Consider the following 17,591-nt stretch of genomic DNA (forward strand, 5'->3'; position numbering starts at 1 on the left):
CTTTCATTGTGATCTCAAGAGCTTTTCTAAAGCCTTAAATAGCCGGCGTACAATGTGTAATGTGAAGAAATAACACAACAATGCCATTTTGACAACCCAAACCCTGTGCCCTCCTGATGTTTTGGATCACAATTCAGGTGAGTCGTAGTCCAAACTGTAGATCTATTATTCACGGCCGATGAGGACTAGAAACTTCGGACTCTCATCACCCCTCCAAAAGAGCATGAAACTTCTCAGAAAGTTGTATTCCGTGGATTCATATATAGGATATGGTGGCACAATATATTTTATCCGGCAAAATTTCCACCCCACCCCTGGGGAAATCTTTTTCAGTGACTTCGCCAAGCCTACCTCCCTGAGAACTAGAAAGCTGGAAGCTGAAATTCTCAGGAAAACTTGCCTTGCTTCGTCCACCCGGCATAATTTATACAGTTTGAAGAATCAAGTTGTCCACCCGGAGAATTTGGGTTCCCTGTGTGCGGGTTGTCTTTTTAAACCCTATACCAGGCATCCCCAAACTTTGGCTCTCCAGATGTTTTGGACTACAATTCCCATCTTCCCTGACCACTGGTCTTGTTAGCTAGGGATCATGGGAGTTGTAGGCCAAAACATCTGGAGGGCCAAAGTTTGGGGATGCCTGCTCTATACTGTTTTTTCTGTGTATAAGATGATACTTTTGCTATAAAAAAGAGAGGCAAAAATTGGGTGCCGTCTTATACACGAATAGTGAAGGGGAAAGGGAGGGAGGGCGATTAATGGCAGCAGCAAGCAGGAGTTTGGCAGCAGCGATGGGGCGGGTGATTGGCGGCTGCGGCAAGGCACAGCATCTTTCTGTTTGTTACTTTAAAGGAGGTCGATTTCCAAGGGGTTTTTTTTTTGTTCTGAAAAGGGGGGCAGTAGGTCAAATCAGTTTGGGAACCTCTGGGTTAGAGTGCCAACCTGGGATACCAGGGTTCGAATCCCCGCTCGGCCATGAAGTTCATAGGGTAACCTCGGGCCTTTCAGCCCAACCTACCTCACAAGGTTGTCGTGGATATTAAATGAAGGGCATAACCATGTACAGTGGTACCTCTGGATAGGAATTTAATTTGTTCCAGGGGTCCGTTCTTATCCCGAAACATTCGCACCCAGGGGTGCCTGTTTGCTGCGTGCGTAGCCTCAAGCATTCGTATCCAGAGGTGTTCGTAACTAGAGGTCCCACTGTATCCCCAAAGGTGGGCTTCAAATGCAGTCTATCTATCAGTCATCTATCAGTCATCAACCACATGCCGCCCCCCTCAAAGTTAGACATTCTCATTCTTTCAACCAAAAGGGCTGGTCATCTTTTGCAAATTTAAAGGCAGGACGGGTTTTTGCCGGCCGCTGGCGTTATCCTAGAGAAAATCCCGGCCAATGCCAGCAAAGGATCCTGGATTGCTTGCCCAGACAGTTTGGAAAAACATTTCCTACCTGCCTTTTGAGGCCTGAGATTTGTCTGGTGACGGTATCCGATTCAATTCATTTGCCTGGAGCTTTTGGCCCCCACCAAACCATGAAGCCAAGCTAGAAAACCACAGTGGTTTGAACTTAAGGCGGGTTAGACTCTGATGTTGCGCTTCGTGATCTTAAGTAAGCGCCGAACCAAACAGGACAGGTTCAGTCACTCTGGAAGAGGCTAGAGAACCAGAGATTTGAGGTGCTCGTTGGTATGACGGCTGCTCTCTAATTTCAAAACTTTGTACTGTATATGCTGTAAACTATTTCCTAAGGTTTCAGAAGAAATCCTTGCCTTGCTTCCTGCTGTACATTGTAAAGGCTATGCACAATAAATTGATTGATTGATTGATAAGATGCACCCGAAGATGTTCTCAGTTAATCTCTAGATAAGGTAAAAAGGTAAAGGTAAAGGTAAAGGACCCCTGGATGGTTAAGTCCAGTCAAAGGCGACTCTGGGCTTGCGGCGCTCATCTCACTTTCAGGCCAAGGGAGCCGGCGTTTGTCCACAGACAGCTTTCCGGGTCATGTGGCCAGCAGGACTAAACCGCTTCTGGCGCACGGAAGACCATGACGAGTGCCAGAGCACATGAAAACGCTCTTTATCTTCCCGCCGCAGCGGCACCTATTTATCTACTTGCCCTGGCGTGCTTTTGAACTGCTAGGTTGGCAGGAGCTGGGACAGAGTAGTGGGAGCTCACCCCGTCGTGGGGATTCGAACCGCCAACCTTCTGATCAGCAAGCCCAAGAGGCTCAGGAATTTAGACCACAGCACCACCAGCGTCCCACCTAATCTCTAGATAGCATCTCCCAGTATACCAATATCATTATCCATCAGCTGCGTCTGCAAACCACAGTAAAGCAGTGTTGTTTATATGGTACATATTTATTTACCCTGACCTTCTGTGCTTGAGATGTCTCTTATTTTAGGACCTGCCCTGTTCTTGGCATCACAGTTTGTTTCAAACCGTTGTTGATCTTGTACTTTGGCATGTCGTGGCTCACCCAGGGACTTTTGGGTCAAGGGCAGCTAATAAACCAGAATATCCCCACTACTTTGTGAATGAATGAATGAATGAATGAATGAATGAATCTTTATTTGAGTCAGCCATCGGTCATAGCAATAAAACAACAATACAATATATAAAGAATAGAAATAAAAAGTCAATTTTATAAAATACATTTTAGGGTTTTGAATCAATGGTCAAATCGTGGACCTTATTCTGATAGCCCCAGCTAAAAAACCTTGCCACCTTTGCTGTCACCTGCTCATCTTGGTCTGCCCAGAGAAAGGACACTGGGGCAGTGGCTGGGCGACCCGGAATGGACAATAAAAGAGGGGGGATAATCTCATTCCTCAAGTCTTTATCAAGAGGGCAAGCCAGGAGGGCATGCACCACCGATTCAGGACTGCCATTTCCACGGGGACGTTTTCCGTGTGGAATCTATTGGAATCGTCCCTCAAGTCCAGCCGAGGGCGAGACATTCAATCTTGCGAGAGTCAAAGCACGTCTATATTTTTGGAATTGCAAGGTTATGCAGATAGGGTGCCGGAGAGTCAAAATGGGAAGGTGGAAAATAGTCACACCATGGGCAAAATTTCCTGATTGTGGCCAAGTTGTTCTGACGCTCAATATCATTTAGGCGCTGACAAATTAGGCTGTTTGCTTTACTAAAACCCAAAGTGAGTAGCTGTTGTTGTGATAAACCACAAGAGGGAAGTTTTTGATAGACAATTTTAATTCAGGAGCTCTTGTGACAATCTTGTAGCACTGGGGATATTAGACCGGTGTGGTGTGGTGTGGTCCTAATACTGCTTCATTATAATTATTGCTATAATTGGAAGAAAAAAAACCTAGGCGATATAGTAGATGTTTTATTGAGTCTGACTCACTTGTTGACTTAAACGTCCTCATCCTGGTTCTACTGTTAGACCTCAGAAGACCCCTTTGGCTTTTCAAAAACATTGATTGTCTTCCAGGAGATTAATTTGAAAGCAAGAGTCTTATATCGACGCTTCGTTTTACTGTGTTTTATTTCGGATGCAAACTTTTCACCGACCCTTTCCCCACGATCTTTGCAAGTGAAGTGCTGAAACGAGCTTTCGTGTATTCACGAAAGATAAGTGAAATATTGCGTGGAATGCGTCAAGAATATGGTTCTTTTCATTGCTGCTGCTAAGGGATTCTGACCCAGATACATGACTGGTGCAGTCTGTCTAATCTACCTCTCTATTTGATTTCTAGGGATCAAAATGGATAGCCAGGATGAACCCAAATCCCAACAAGGTAACTGAGAATTTGAACCTGTGCTTGCTTATTTCCTCTTCCCTCCCAACCTGCTTTCCTTTTGTGTCATGTTTTTTTTTACATTGTAAGCCTGCGGATTTCTTTCTTTCCTTCTTTCATTTTGCTGTTTTTCTCTTCCTTCCTTCCTTCCTTTCGTTCTTCCTCTCTTTCACGATTTGTGAGCCACACTGAAAGTCTTTTGTGACTGAAGAGTGGGTTTTTTTAAAACAAAAAGAATAATAAGAACCGGTCTTTAAATCAATAAATTATGTATATTAAGAGGGAGAAAGAGACCTAGCAAACGTCTCCGTGAACCTCAAGCTAAGCGCTGGATTGAATGCTCCAGATTAACTGGAGGGGAGCGGTTCTGGAGCTCTCATGATATCCCAGGGTTCTAGACTTCTGTCTGGTTTGGTTTATAGACCTCACTTAATATTTCAGGGTACTAGGCTCATTTGTGCTCTGGACATCCATTTCCCCTTTTAGGGTTCTAGGCACCTCTTGGGTTCTAGATCTCTCTAGCTGCTTGTGTTCCAGGCATCTCTTTTCTATCATGGGATTCTAGGCTGCTCTCTGCAAGGAGTGCTACCTCTGAGCCCTTCTTCCTACCTCTCTTTGTCCAGATTTCACCTGGATCGTGAAGGCCAATGACAGGGCATACCACAAGCAGTTTCACACGACCCACGCCTGGTGCCTGAAGAGGAAGAAATACGCGGTAAGGCAGTGGAACCTCTGTTTTATTGATCTTGTAGCTTATGGCAAGTCCAGTTCCGTCCCCCTCCCCAAAGCCTCGGTGCTTACTGCAAATCATATTTCCTTTTTAAAGCAGCGGAGCCACTGCAGCTTGGAGAAAACATTACTGGGTTCTAGAAAGGGCCAGCCCAACCATTAGGCAACCTGCAGTAACAAAATCCTTATTGATTTATTGATTAATTGGTTTATTTGATTAATATACCCAGTGCTTTTCTTTCTGGGGGTATGCAGGGGTACGCATGCCCCTAAACATTTTGTGAATCTAACGGGAGAAGAAACTAAAAATATATATATTAAATTTTTAGTTTCTTCTCTAGCACAATGAATCCTCAGTTCCGTTGCTACTCGCTCTATTTATTTCTCCCAATTTGAACTATAAAATGGTGGTTTTCTTGAGTCAAAATGAGAGTACCCCTAAATATTTTTTTTTAAAAAAGCACTGCCCACAGAATAAAATCCAGGATAAAAACAAGTAAATGAGTAAAATCAAAACAGCAAAATAGTACCCTCTCGCTTCCCATAGACACATTTAAAAGGCTGTGGAATATTAATCAGACCAAGGAGGAACATTTTTCACGTGGCGTCTAAAAATATATAATGATGGCGCCAGGCGAACCTCCCACTAACTTCTCAATATTAGTTGCCTTCTCTCATTTTAGAGCTGCAAGACGCTGATATGTACTGTCGCAATCGAAATTATTATTACAAAAGAAAAAACCCATTGCAAATCAGGTTAATTATCAAAATTTACAGACTCAGCTGTTTGCAACAAGTCGAACAGAAGCCATTGAAACAGTTCAATGCAACGGATTGTCTCCTTGAAAACAGCCGAAAGACTGCAAATTTTGATTTGCCATTGGGGGGGGGGGAGTTGTGAATAATTTTGATAGCGACCATAGATTTCAAAGAGAGGAGAGAGTTAAGCAAATGCAATTTGCCGATTCTGTTCCTGCTTCCTTCTGGCGAATTTTGGGCGTACACAATTTTTCTCAGTTCCCCTAACTGATTTGATAACTCGAATAAAACTCAGAACGCACATCTTTATTTATATTTTTTTCTCCTTCCACCTTCGTGTTCAGGACAACGGCATCAAGACGGCCAAGTACAACGTCCTCACTTTCCTCCCGCTCAACCTGTACGAACAGCTTCACCGACTGGTTAATTTATACTTCATCTTCATCATCATCCTACAGGTAAGGGGCTTCTCATGTATTTGGGAACGGGGTTGTCCCAGAAAGGAGTTCTGCAGCCAGCCTTTTTTGGGGGTGGGGTGGGGTGTCCATGACAAATATGTTCAAATATATAAAAGGATGTCATATAGAGGAGGGAGAAAGGTTGTTTTCTGCTGCTCCAGAGAGGCGGACACGGAGCAATGGATTCAAGCTACAAGAAAGAAGATTCCACCTAAACATTAGGAAGAACTTCCTGACAGTAAGAGCTGTTCAACAGTGGAACTTGCTACCAAGGAGTGTGGTGGAGTCTCCTTCTTTGGAGGTCTTTAAGCAGAGGCTTGACAGCCATATGTCAAGAATGTTTTGATGGTGTTTCCTGCTTGGCAGGGGGTTGGACTGGATGGCCCTTGTGGTCTCTTCCAACTCTATGATTCTGTGACCCCTAGCACCTATTGCTTCAAGCATCAAGATTGGGAGATCTTTTAAAAAAAACAGATATAAAATACAGTGGTACAGTGGTGCCTTGCTTCTCAATCTTAATCCGTTCCAGAAGTCTGTTCCTGAAATATACTCAGAGTCAAGAGTGAATTTCATGCTCTTTATTCAGCTCATAGTCATCAAGGAGGAGAAGAGAAGACGAATGGCTCTTTCCCCCAAACCATCTGCTTATATACATTATTTACACAATGGGCCTTGCGTGATTGGCTACTTCAGGGCTACACCTGTGGGCCAATTATATTATGGATTGACTTCTGCCTGCAGCCTGATTGGCTGCTCCTACAGGCCAATCAGGTAGCAGATTCACTTCTGCCAGCCGCCTGATTGGCTGCTCCAGCAGGCCAATCAGGTTGCGGATTCACTTCCACCTGGAGTTGGATTGGGTAGCTCCCGCTGATTGTGAATCCTATTGTTCTAGGATTCAGCTCAGTACATAACACCCCTCCCCTCTAAGTTCCAGTCCTGCCCGGGAAGTTGCATTCGTAGTCCCCAAGGTCTGCTGGCCGCCTCCGTGTGCGTTGTGGCCTGGGGTGTTCCTTGGTCAGGGGTTCTGGTTCTGGCTCGTGTTCCGAGGCTGCTGGCTGTGCCAGGGCTGTCTGGTCTGGCGCCACTGAACCACTAGGTTGTAGCTCTGGTTCCGGTGTCCTTCCAGCCTCGGGGCGCCCCTCTGTGCCTACTGCTTCTGCTTCCCCTGCCCACCCCTCTCGCTCTACAGGCCTCACTGCCCTGCTGTCCCCTTGGGACCCCTCTGTCCCGCTCTCCTCCCGAGTTCCTCCTGGGAATCGTCGCCGTAGCTGGTCGCAGTGGCGGCGCCAATATTGCCCCCCTTCCGTTAGTACCTCGTACGACACGGGACCGGTCACCTTGGTGACTGTGGCGGGTACCCATGCTGGGCCTGCCCCAAAATTCTTTGCATACACTGGGTCCTGGGCCACAAATGTCCGGGGGTTCCTGCCTTTCCCCACCACTACCTCATCCTGAGCTCTGTCGGGGTGAAGTCGGTCCAGTCTAGTTGCAAGGCGCCGGCCCATTAGTAATTCAGCTGGGCTCCGGCCCGTCGTTGTGCTTGGGGTGCTGTGCTGTGCTAGAAGAAATGCGGCAAGGCGGTATTCCCAGTCCCCTTGTGTCATGCGGCGGAGGCTGTCCTTGGTGGTCCGCACCATGCGCTCCGCTTGGCCATTGGTGGCAGGGTGGAATGGTGCTGAGCGGATGTGGCGGATGGCGTTCTGCGCTGTGAAGGTCTGGAACTCCTCTGATGTGAATGCGGTTCCATTGTCCGAGACGAGGGTGTCAGGGAGCCCGTGGGTCGCAAACAGCTTACGTAGTACCCGGATGGCTGCCGCCGTAGAAGTGGATGGTACCAGTGCGACCTCCAGCCATTTGGTGTAGGAATCCACCACTATGAAGAATGTTTTTCCCTGGAAGGGGCCAGCGAAGTCCACGTGCAAGCGTGACCATGGATGTCGGGCGGACTCCCAGGGCTGGACTGGGGCCCTTGGGGGATCCGGGCGGGATTCTTGGCAGGTCTGGCAGTGTTGGACCCAGGCCTCTATCTCTCTGTCAATCCCCGGCCACCACACATAACTCCTGGCAAGGGCCTTCATCCTCACTACCCCTGGGTGTGTCTCGTGTAGGGCTGTGAGGACCCTTTTGCGGAGGGGCTGGGGAACAACGACCCTGCTTCCCCATAACAGGCACCCCTTGTGGGCCGACAGTTCATGTTTGCGGTTTGTGTAGCCAGCGAATTCTGGCCCGGGGCTGCTGCTGGGCCATCCTCGCCACACCCAGTCCAGGACCCGGGAGATGACCCTATCTTTTGTGGAATGGTGCGCAACTTCTTGTGCCTGAATGGGTCGGTCGGGAAGCAGCTCCAGGGTCATAACCTCTTGCGCAGGCGCTGGGTCGGGGCCTGTTTCTGGTAGTGGTAGCCTGCTGAGGGCGTCTGCGTGGCCCATCGCCTTCCCAGGGCGGTGGATTAGTGCATACTGGTAGCCGGCAAGGAAAATTGACCACCTGAGGACACGTGGAGACAACACTTGGGGGGTCTGCTTCTCAGGGGCAAACAGGCCAAGCAACGGCTTGTGGTCAGTCACTATGGTAAAGGGCCGCCCGTACAAGAAATCATGGAATTTTTTTACGCCCTTCACGATTGCCAGACCCTCCTTGTCAATCTGTGAGTAGTTTCGTTCGGCTGCAGCAAGCGTCTGGGAGAAGTATGCCACCGGCACCTCTCTTCCATCCGGGAGTTGGTGTCCCAGGACAGCGCCGATGCCATAGGGAGAGGCGTCGCATGCCAGCACCACTGGCAGCCTCTCGTCGAAGTGTGCTAAGACCGAGTTCGAGACGAGCAAGTCCTTGACTGCCTGGAATGTGGCCCTTTGTCGCTGGCCCCACACCCAAGGGGCCCTTTTATCTAGGAGTCTGTGTAGGGGCTCCGCTACCGCTGCCTTATGGGGAAGGAAGGCATGGTAAAAGTTCAATAGTCCCAAGAATGACTGAAGTTCGGGCTTGCTCTTGGGCGCTGGGGCCTCACAAATGGCCCGTACCTTGTCACCGGTTGGATGGACCCCTTCTGCGTCCACCTTAAATCCCAGAAAGTCCACCTGCGGCACTCCCAGTAAACACTTTTCCCGCTTCACCTTGAGGCCCGCCGTCTGGAAACGGTGCAGGACGGAGCGGAGGCGGTCCTCAAATTCCTCTGGTGTGGGCCCGGCGATCAGTACATCATCGAAGAAGGGGGTGACGCCAGGAATCCCTTTAAGGAGAGAGTCCATTAGATTCTGGAATATGCCTGGTGCCACGCTAACGCCAAATTGCAGCCGCTTAACTCTGAATGCCCCTCTGTGCGTCACAATCGTCTGAGCCTCTGCTGTGGCTTCGTCCACAGGCAACTGTTGATACGCTTGGGCCAAGTCCAGTTTGCCAAAGATTTTTGACCCAGCCAGGGTGGCGAGGACATGGCTGACCACTGGCACTGGGTATGCATGGGCCGTGAGAGCCTTGTTTATGGTGCATTTGTAGTCTGCACAGATGCGGACCGAACCGTTAGGCTTGACGGGTGTGACAATTGGAGTTTCCCAGGGGGCGTTGGGCACCGGCTCCAGCACTCCTTGCTCCACGAGCCGGTCCAATTCCTCGTCTATGCGGGGTTTCAGGGCGAACGGGACCCGGCGGGCCTTGTGCCTGATGGGTCGTACAGCGGGGTCCAGCTGTAGGGCAATGGGGGGTCCTGTATATCGTCCCAATGCCCCATCGAAAACCCCTGGAAACTCTTTGCATATGGCGTCCACGTCCACTTGTAAGCTAGTGCGGTTCACCCCGGTAACGGCTAGCCCCAGAGGTCCAAACCATGCCAGTCCCAGTAAGCTAACGTAGGGGCCCTTAACTACCAGCAAGTCCAATTGTTGCTTTCGCCCTCGATATTGCACCCTGAAGGTCCCCACCCCCATAGTAGGGACCTTACATTTCTGGAAGTCCCGGAGGGTGAATGGGGCCGGCCTTAGTTTGGGACCCCCATTAGGGCACAGTTCCCTTAATGTTCGGGCCGAGATTATGGATAGAGTTGAACCCGTGTCCAGCTCCATGCGGCATGGGGCTCCCTCTATCTGTACCTCTATATAAATTTTCTCTGTGCTGGGATGGGGCAACTGGAATACCTGGTAGTCCGTGATCTCCGTCGAGTTGCCTTGGTGCATGGTGCCGTGTGACCTGGGGCTCCTGGGTCGGTCATCTGATGCTTGTCGACGGGTGAGTCGAGCCCGACACACCCGGGCGATGTGTCCCAATTTTCTGCACTGCCTGCACTCTGCGTTGCGGAAACGACAGGTCCTCCTCTCGTGGTTCTCCCCGCAGCTTGCACAGTTCCCTCCTTCTCGTCGAGGCTGCTGTGGTGTGTGTGCTGCTTGAGTGCGCCGCTGTACTCGGTGTACTTCCTCCCTGTCAGATTCGGATTCGTCGGTGAGGTCTTCGTGGTAGACCCTCGGTTGGGATGGCGGGGCCGGTCGTGCCTCTTGCGTTGACCTCTCGGCGGCTTCGGTTGCCAGGGCTTCCTCCAGAGCAATCTGGAACGTGAGGTCTTTTTTGGCGTAGAGGCGTCGTTGCAACATCTCGTCCCTCAGGCCACCGACGAGGCGGTCATGAAGCATGTTCTCCAATTCTGAGAAGTTGCATAACCGGGCGGCTTGGCGGAGGGAGGTCACAAACCCAGTTATGGTTTCCCCTGGGGCTTGCCGCTTTGCGTAGAAGGCATTTCGGCAAGCTACCACCGAGGGCTGTGGTGAGAAGTGCTCCTTCAGCCGTTCCATTATTGTTTTGTAAGAGACGGTAGCGACATCTCTAGGTGCAAGGAGAGCCCGGGCGATTTCAAACGTCTCCTCTCCACAGACGCTGAAGAATGTCGCCCTCTTCATGGCATCGTTGGTGACTTCTTTCGCTTGCAGTCCAAAACCAAAACTTTCCAAAACCAAGGCGCGCTTTCCCATAGAAAGTAATGCAAAATGGATGAATCTGTTCCAGACTTTTAAAAACAACCCCTAAAACAGCAATTGAACATGGATTTTACTATCTAACGAGACCACCGATCCATAAAATGAAAGCAATAAACAATGTACTGCAGTCACACGATCAATCGATCCATCAGTAGCTGAACTGGGTTCCACGCAGTCACAAAAACAAAACGAAAAAGAGCCGCAAAAACAGAAACGCAAAATGAAAAGCAAAAACAGACAGACCTCAGTGTAACGCTCAAAACAGAAGTTTTGACAGGACAGCTGGACCTATAAAGGGCCCCATTACCTTCAGGAGCTTAGGGCCTCACCAAACCTCAATACAGCCCTGCCCCACCTAAGAGTAGAAAATGACTCTTTTTTTATAAAAATAATAATAATCAGGGATGGGGAAATCCGAATCCCTCCAGATACCATGGAAGGAATGCCTCTATTTGAAGAAGGACGCCCCTATTTCCATCGGAGAAATGTTGGAGGACGTGGAACAGGCTCTGGCGAAGGAGCTGTGGTCCAGTTCAGTCCAGTCGGATTTGGCTAGGGGGTGCGGCATTCATCTCCGCTTTCAGCCAGCCTTTGTCTGCCAATGGCTTTTCCGGGGTCTCAGCCACACAGCTGCAAATAAAACATTTCAAAACGTGTCGTGAAGTGCGATACACAAACGTGTCCCTAGGTGGCGATAGCGAGCTATGCCAAACTCGATGTATTTTTCAAAACGTTTTTCTTTTCTTTTTAGAAAGCATTTTAACAGCTTTTTTTATATATAAAAAATATGTGGCACCTGGGTCATGGCCAAACTGCTCCCAATTAGGGATTTGGCACAATGCCTGACAAGCGTCCCGTGGTGAAGCCATTTGGGTCCTGCTGGGAATCTTGGGGAGAAGCTAGCCTCAGCCCTGATTGTGAGAAATCTCTGAATAGTCATTGTTCCTGGCCTGTCTTCTGTTTCAGACTGTCCCCCAGATCTCCACGCTCCCCTGGTTTGCCCTCCTCTTCCCCCTCGCGCTCCTGCTTTCCATCAGAGGTGTCCGGGACCTGATTGATGACATTGTAAGTATGGGTTGGTGCGTTGGGGAACCCCCGTGGATCTCTTACCTGCAAATTTAATCTTATCAGGGTTCCCTTTCCACACAATATAGGAACAGGGCTTTTAGTGTGGCGCCACCTAGCCTCTGGAATGTCCTGCCCTCGAAAGGTAGAATCATAGAGCTTGTTTGGAGGTATTAGCAGGGGAGCGCAGCGATCGTATACCCTTGACCGAAGAACAGTACACTCCTTCTACAGTATCTGGGATGGTCGTCCTCTTCCACCGAGCGCGCAGCTTCGGGAGGGACGCACATGGAGTGGTGAGGGAGGGAAGGGACACCCGCCTAGCCAGCCAGATCAGCCAAATCAACCCTGGCGATCAATGGGGTGACAGATGTCACAGCCAGTTCGTCCTGGATAAGATGACAGGGAGAATTTGAAAGCGGCAGGACCAGAGGTTTTTTGAAGGATTGGACTAAATTTGAGAAATATTTGAAAAACAATTGTAATCAACAAATTACGCTTGTAGGTTTGCAGGAGGTTTTGTAAGGAGGAATGTATTAAATATTGCAGAGATAAATTAGGAAATTGAAAATTGATTAGTGATTATTAAAAGTAATAGTGAAATAAGGAATACAAGACGAAGTTTAAAAAGTTTGGAAATCTTGAGACGTGGTTGATGGAAGTCCAGAAATATTGTATAAGAAATGAATGAATGTTAAATGATTTATGGAATATATATGTAAACATTTAATAAAAATATTGTAAAAAAAGAAAGAGGTAGAATCATAGAATTGGGAGGGATCCCCGGTGGTCATCTAGTCTCACCCCCTGCAATGCAGGAATAAGCAGCTCTCCCATACAGGGATCGAACCTGCGACCTTGGCATTATCAGCGCCAACCAACCGAACTATTGGCAAGCGCTTATGGAAGAAGTTTCTTTTCTTTTTTTCGGTTTTCACGTATTTTGTACTTTTCAAGTTTATACATTTCACTCCTTTTATACATTTCACTAATTTTGCAATCATTTTGGTTTTTCGAAACTCGACTTCCTTCCCCCCTTCTTTCTGTGGCTCCTTGAATTTATTTCAACGGGTAATTGTTAAAGCAATTCAGAGCAAAGGCACAAGGATAGGATAAAACATGTGAATAGAATACGAGATTAAACACAGATAACGGATGGATAAGAACTGATAATTAAAACAGATAAAGAACTTAAAGTCACGCTGTTCAAACAACTCTAAGAGATGGAGCTTAAGGGGATACAGGTCTCGCAATACAGGCCTTCAATTTAGGACTGGTTTCGGAGGATGTCCATCACGGCGGCACAAAATCTAGCAACTGACGGTGAGACTTCTGGGTTTTCGTCCTGGAGTAGTAAGGAGGTCCTCATCGTTCAGCCCGGACCCCGGGGTCCATCTCCTGAGGGCCTTCTGGCGGTTCCCTCCCTGCGAGAAGTGAGCTTACAGGGAACCAGGCGCAGGGCCTTCTTGGTGGTGGCGCCCACCCTGTGGAACGTCCTCCGGTCAGATTTCAAGGGAATAAACAACTACCTGACTTTTAGAAGAGATCTGAAGGCAGCCCTGTTTAGGGAAGCTTTTAATGTTCAATAGACTATTGTATTTTAATATTTTGTTGAAAGCTGCCCAGAGTGGCTGGGGAAACCCAGCCATATGGGCGGGGTATAAACTAATAATAATAATAATAATAATAATAATAATAATAATAATTGGTCTGTACGTCCTGGGAATTTATGTAGGACAGGCGGATAAACCTGGCTCGTATGTCTATATAGTACTGGCAATGGAAATAACCTCTTTTCTCTCCTCCTTTTGCTCTGCAGGGCCGGCATCATAGCGACTGGGAGATCAACAGCCGCCCCTGTGAGATCTTGATGGGGAAAAGGTGAGGGGAGCTGGAAGAGAAGGGTAGGGGTCTTCCGTGTTGCCAGATGCCCATAGGGGAAGCCCCTCCCTCCACCCCAGCAACTCTCCCCAGCGGCTGGCATTTAGGGGGCATTGACTGCCTCTGAGAGTGGACAAGCCCCTGCCCTTCACCCTTGCTCTTCTAACGCGGCTGATTCTCTCTCCTTGTTCCCCCCAACCCAGTTTCATCCAGAAGAAATGGCGGGATATCTGCGTGGGTGACATCGTCTGCCTCCGCAAGGATAGCATTGTGCCTGTAAGTTCCTTCCTTCCTTCCTTCCTTCCTTCCTTCCTTCCTTCCTTCCTTCCTTCCTTCCTTCCTTCCTTCCCTCCCTCCCTCATTTTCTCCTTCCTTCCTTCCTTCCTTCCTTCCTTCCTTCCTTCCTTCCTTCCTTCCTTCCTTCCTTCCTTCCTTCACACCTTTTCTCCTTCCTTCCTTCCTTCGCTCCCTTTTTCCTCCCTTCCCTTCCCTCCTTCCCTCCTTCCCTCCCTTTCTCCTTTCCTTTCCTTTCCTTTCCTTTCCCCTTCCTTCCTTCCTTCCTTCCTTCCTTCCTTCCTTCCTTCCTTCCTTCCTTCCTTCCTTCCTTCCTTCCCTCCCATCCTCCCTTCCCTCCCTCCCTCCCTCCCTCCCTCCTCCCTCCCTTCCTTCCTCTTTCTCTCCCCTCCCCTCCTTTCCTCCCTCCCTTTCTTGGTGGATGGCTGAAAGGATGCCTGAATTTACTCTGTCTGTGGCCGGATAGTTCCCGACCCCCTGCGCTATGTACAAATTGCTCAGCCTATCAGGGAACCTGTCTTAGGTGTTCTGCTCTCAATTTCCCCAGGCGGACCTCCTCTTGCTCTCTAGCACAGAACCAAACAGCCTCTGCTACGTGGAGACGATGGACATTGACGGGTAAGGCTTCTTGTTTTCTCCTTTTTAAGCCATCGCTGCGATTCAGGGCTGGGGTTGAGTGCTCCTTTGCGCACGCATACAGGCCGCCACCTCCTTCCGCCCGAGAGGATTTCATGGACATTTCCCCTATAAACGAATCCCTATAAATGAATAGGCTCATCCTTTGGAGACGGCCTGCTGTCTTCCCGCACTAATAAATTCCCTCTCCATCCTTCTTTCGCAGAGAGACCAACTTGAAGTACCGGCAAGCTCTCTTGGTGACGCACGAGCAGTTGACGAACGATGGGAGCATGGCTGCTTTTGACGGTGAGTGTCAACAGCCAGGACTTAACTTTTCGTTCTCAAAGGTTTTCCATTGGTGTTTAGTGCTTTATGCTGTTGATTCCTTGGAATGTGCGTGCGTGTGTTTTCTGCTTTGTGGTTTTCTTAAACTCGATATTTAGTCCAACTAAGTCTAATCATTATCATCATCATCATCATCATCATCATCATCATCATCATCATCATCACCTTTCACTCATAGCCGAGTATTAGTATAGTGGTACCTCGGTTTATGAACACAATTGGTTCCGGAAGTCTGTTCATAAACTGAAGCGTTCATAAACTGAAGCGAACTTTCCCATTGAAAGTAATGGAAAGTGGATTAATCCGTTCCAGACGGGTCCGCGGAGTACTCAACCTGAAGCGTACTTAACCCGAAGCATGGGTGTAATTGGTTCCGGAAGTCTGTTCATAAACTGAAGAGTTCATAAACTGAAGCGAACTTTCCCATTGAAAGTAATGGAAAGTGAATTCATCCGTTCCAGATGGGTCCGCGGCGTTCATAAACCGAAAATTCGTAAACTGAGGTGTTCATAAACCGAGGTTCCACTGTAGTAGTAGTACCGGTAGTTTATTCAATTTATACACTGCCCTCTACCCGGAGGTCTCAGGGAGGTTCACAAACAAAATCATAATATATAAAATCAAACCAAAAAAAATAACCCAATTAAAAAACAACAACCCAAAAGAGCCACATTCTAAAAGGGTGTCAATAAGATCAACCAAAGGCCTCGTTAAAAAGGAACGTTTTTTGCCTGGCGCCTAAAGGTGTATAATGAAGGTGCCAGGCGAACTTCCCTGGGGAAAGCATTCCATAGACGGGGAGCCACTGCAGAGAAGGCCCCGTTCTCGTGTTGCCACCCTCCAGACCTCTCAAGGAGGGCCTCGGAAGATGGTCTTTTGGAAGCCACCCAGAGTGGCTGGGGAAACCCAGCCAGAGGGGCGGGATATAAATTATTATTATTATTATTATTATTATTATTATTATTATTATTGGTTGCATGTCGCAGAGGGAAGCAGCGAGTTTCTGGGCAGCAGAAAGATGAAAGTTAATTTCTCGCCTCTCCTTTTTCCAAACTCCGCAGGGGTAATCACTTGCGAGGAGCCGAACAGCCGGATGCACAGTTTCGTAGGGACGTTGGATTGGCGGGGAGATAAATATTCCCTCGACAGTGAGAAAGTCTTGCTGCGCGGCTGCAAGGTGCGCAACACAGAGGTCTGCTATGGTCTCGTCATCTATGCAGGTGAGCTAAGCCCTGCCTTTGCAGCAAAGCCTTTATCTATCTGCTTCATTGCTTTGACTTGTTTGGTGCTTTTCTCACAGAGGGACCCCAAAACACCCACCTTAAAAACCCATCTTCCCTTGGAAGGTTCAGGGCAGCTAAGATAAAATCCCTTCATGCAAGTTAACCTGTGGAAGTAACTCACTTCCACAGGGAGCAGCGGTGTTTACTGATTGAGGGTTGGGCAACGTACAGATTTTTAATTTATTTATTGCAAGGGATTCCTGCAAATCTAAGGCATTCCTGAATCCTGCTCTCGCTGGTGTATTCCTTTTTATGTGCGCTTTTACTTAACAACATGCATTTCGTAACCGTCGGTTGATTGGAGAGGTGCATCGCAAAATTTGGATCGCTGCAAATTTTGAAGGGGGGGGGGCAGATCTCGCGTTCTTTCAGAAAGGGCGAATTTGCTAGATTCGCCCCCAAATGCGGAACGCATCCAGATTCTCCCCCTCATCCCTACGCAGAGTAGACCCATTGGAATTAATGGACACGGCTAACTTAGGTCCTTTCATTTCAAAGGGTTTGCTGTGAGTCGAGTGTAGTTGGCTGCAATCTATGCAAAGCCCTGATATTTTAGGAAAGAAAAGTATAGAAATACTATATATATATATATATATATATATATATATATATATAGTATATATATATATATATAAAGTTAGGCCCCTTGCCATGCTATGATGTTATGGTGTGTCCCTTCCTGAGCTGAGCATTGGAATAGATGTTGCCCAAACGCCTTTTCCGATGCCAAAATGCCGTGACATAAAGGCTCTATTCTTCTTCCTCTTTTTCCCCTCTCAACCCTGTGCCCTGGGCTGACTTCTGAAAGCGGGAAGCATTAAGAAACTCGCTGTACCAGTTTTCTTGAGGCCTTAATCTCATGACTGATCTCAGCAACAGCAATGCGGAGGTAGTTTAGGAAAGATTACCTGCTAGTTTGGCAGTTTCATGACAAAGTGAAAGAGAAGTAGCTGTGTTGGTACGGGGTAGCCAAAGTCCCACTCTGCAAATTTTTTATTATTATTATTATTATTATTATTATTATTATTATTATTATTATTTATTGGACTACAACTCCCATCGTCCATTTCCACTCTTCCACTGAGCATGCTAGAGCCCTCCAATAGTCACAAGCGCTACCTGCTTTCTGGGGCTCCTGGAGCTGCACAGTTCAAAGATGGAGTTAGCAAAAACACAACCTCCACAGACTTGGCTGAGTGTCAGGCCTAATGGGCGGAGCAGCTCTTTCCTCCATGAACATCAGTTGCCGAGATCAAAAGTCCTTGCCTCCTCCCGAGGGCTTTTCCAAGCAATCGGAGACTCCGCCTGCATGCAGCCGAGCAACCTCTCCTCCACCTTTTTCATGCCTCTCCTGGTTCTAGGTTGTCACAGCAGGAGGGGAGACACCTGTGCCTCTTCCCCAGCCGGACTCATCTCTGCCTCTTGGCCTCCCTC

General features: G+C 48.3%; 1 protein-coding gene across 2 annotated transcripts in view; it reads left to right on the plus strand.

The window, feature by feature from the left end:
* Window positions 1-17,591, plus strand: part of ATP8B3 (ATPase phospholipid transporting 8B3) — an 82,980-nt gene that overhangs the window by 26,173 nt on the left and 39,216 nt on the right. For both annotated transcript variants that reach the window (XM_060275298.2, XM_088673074.1), the window contains exons 2-10: window positions 3,720-3,761; window positions 4,385-4,476; window positions 5,594-5,707; window positions 11,638-11,736; window positions 13,556-13,617; window positions 13,821-13,893; window positions 14,459-14,529; window positions 14,753-14,835; window positions 15,936-16,094. In XM_060275298.2, the coding sequence (XP_060131281.1) occupies window positions 3,720-3,761; window positions 4,385-4,476; window positions 5,594-5,707; window positions 11,638-11,736; window positions 13,556-13,617; window positions 13,821-13,893; window positions 14,459-14,529; window positions 14,753-14,835; window positions 15,936-16,094 (795 nt within the window). The remainder of the gene's footprint in view (window positions 1-3,719; window positions 3,762-4,384; window positions 4,477-5,593; window positions 5,708-11,637; window positions 11,737-13,555; window positions 13,618-13,820; window positions 13,894-14,458; window positions 14,530-14,752; window positions 14,836-15,935; window positions 16,095-17,591) is intronic.

Source organism: Zootoca vivipara, chromosome 6 (genome assembly GCF_965207765.1).
Source record: "Zootoca vivipara chromosome 6, rZooViv2.hap1.1, whole genome shotgun sequence".
Taxonomy (NCBI): Eukaryota; Metazoa; Chordata; class Lepidosauria; order Squamata; family Lacertidae; genus Zootoca; species Zootoca vivipara.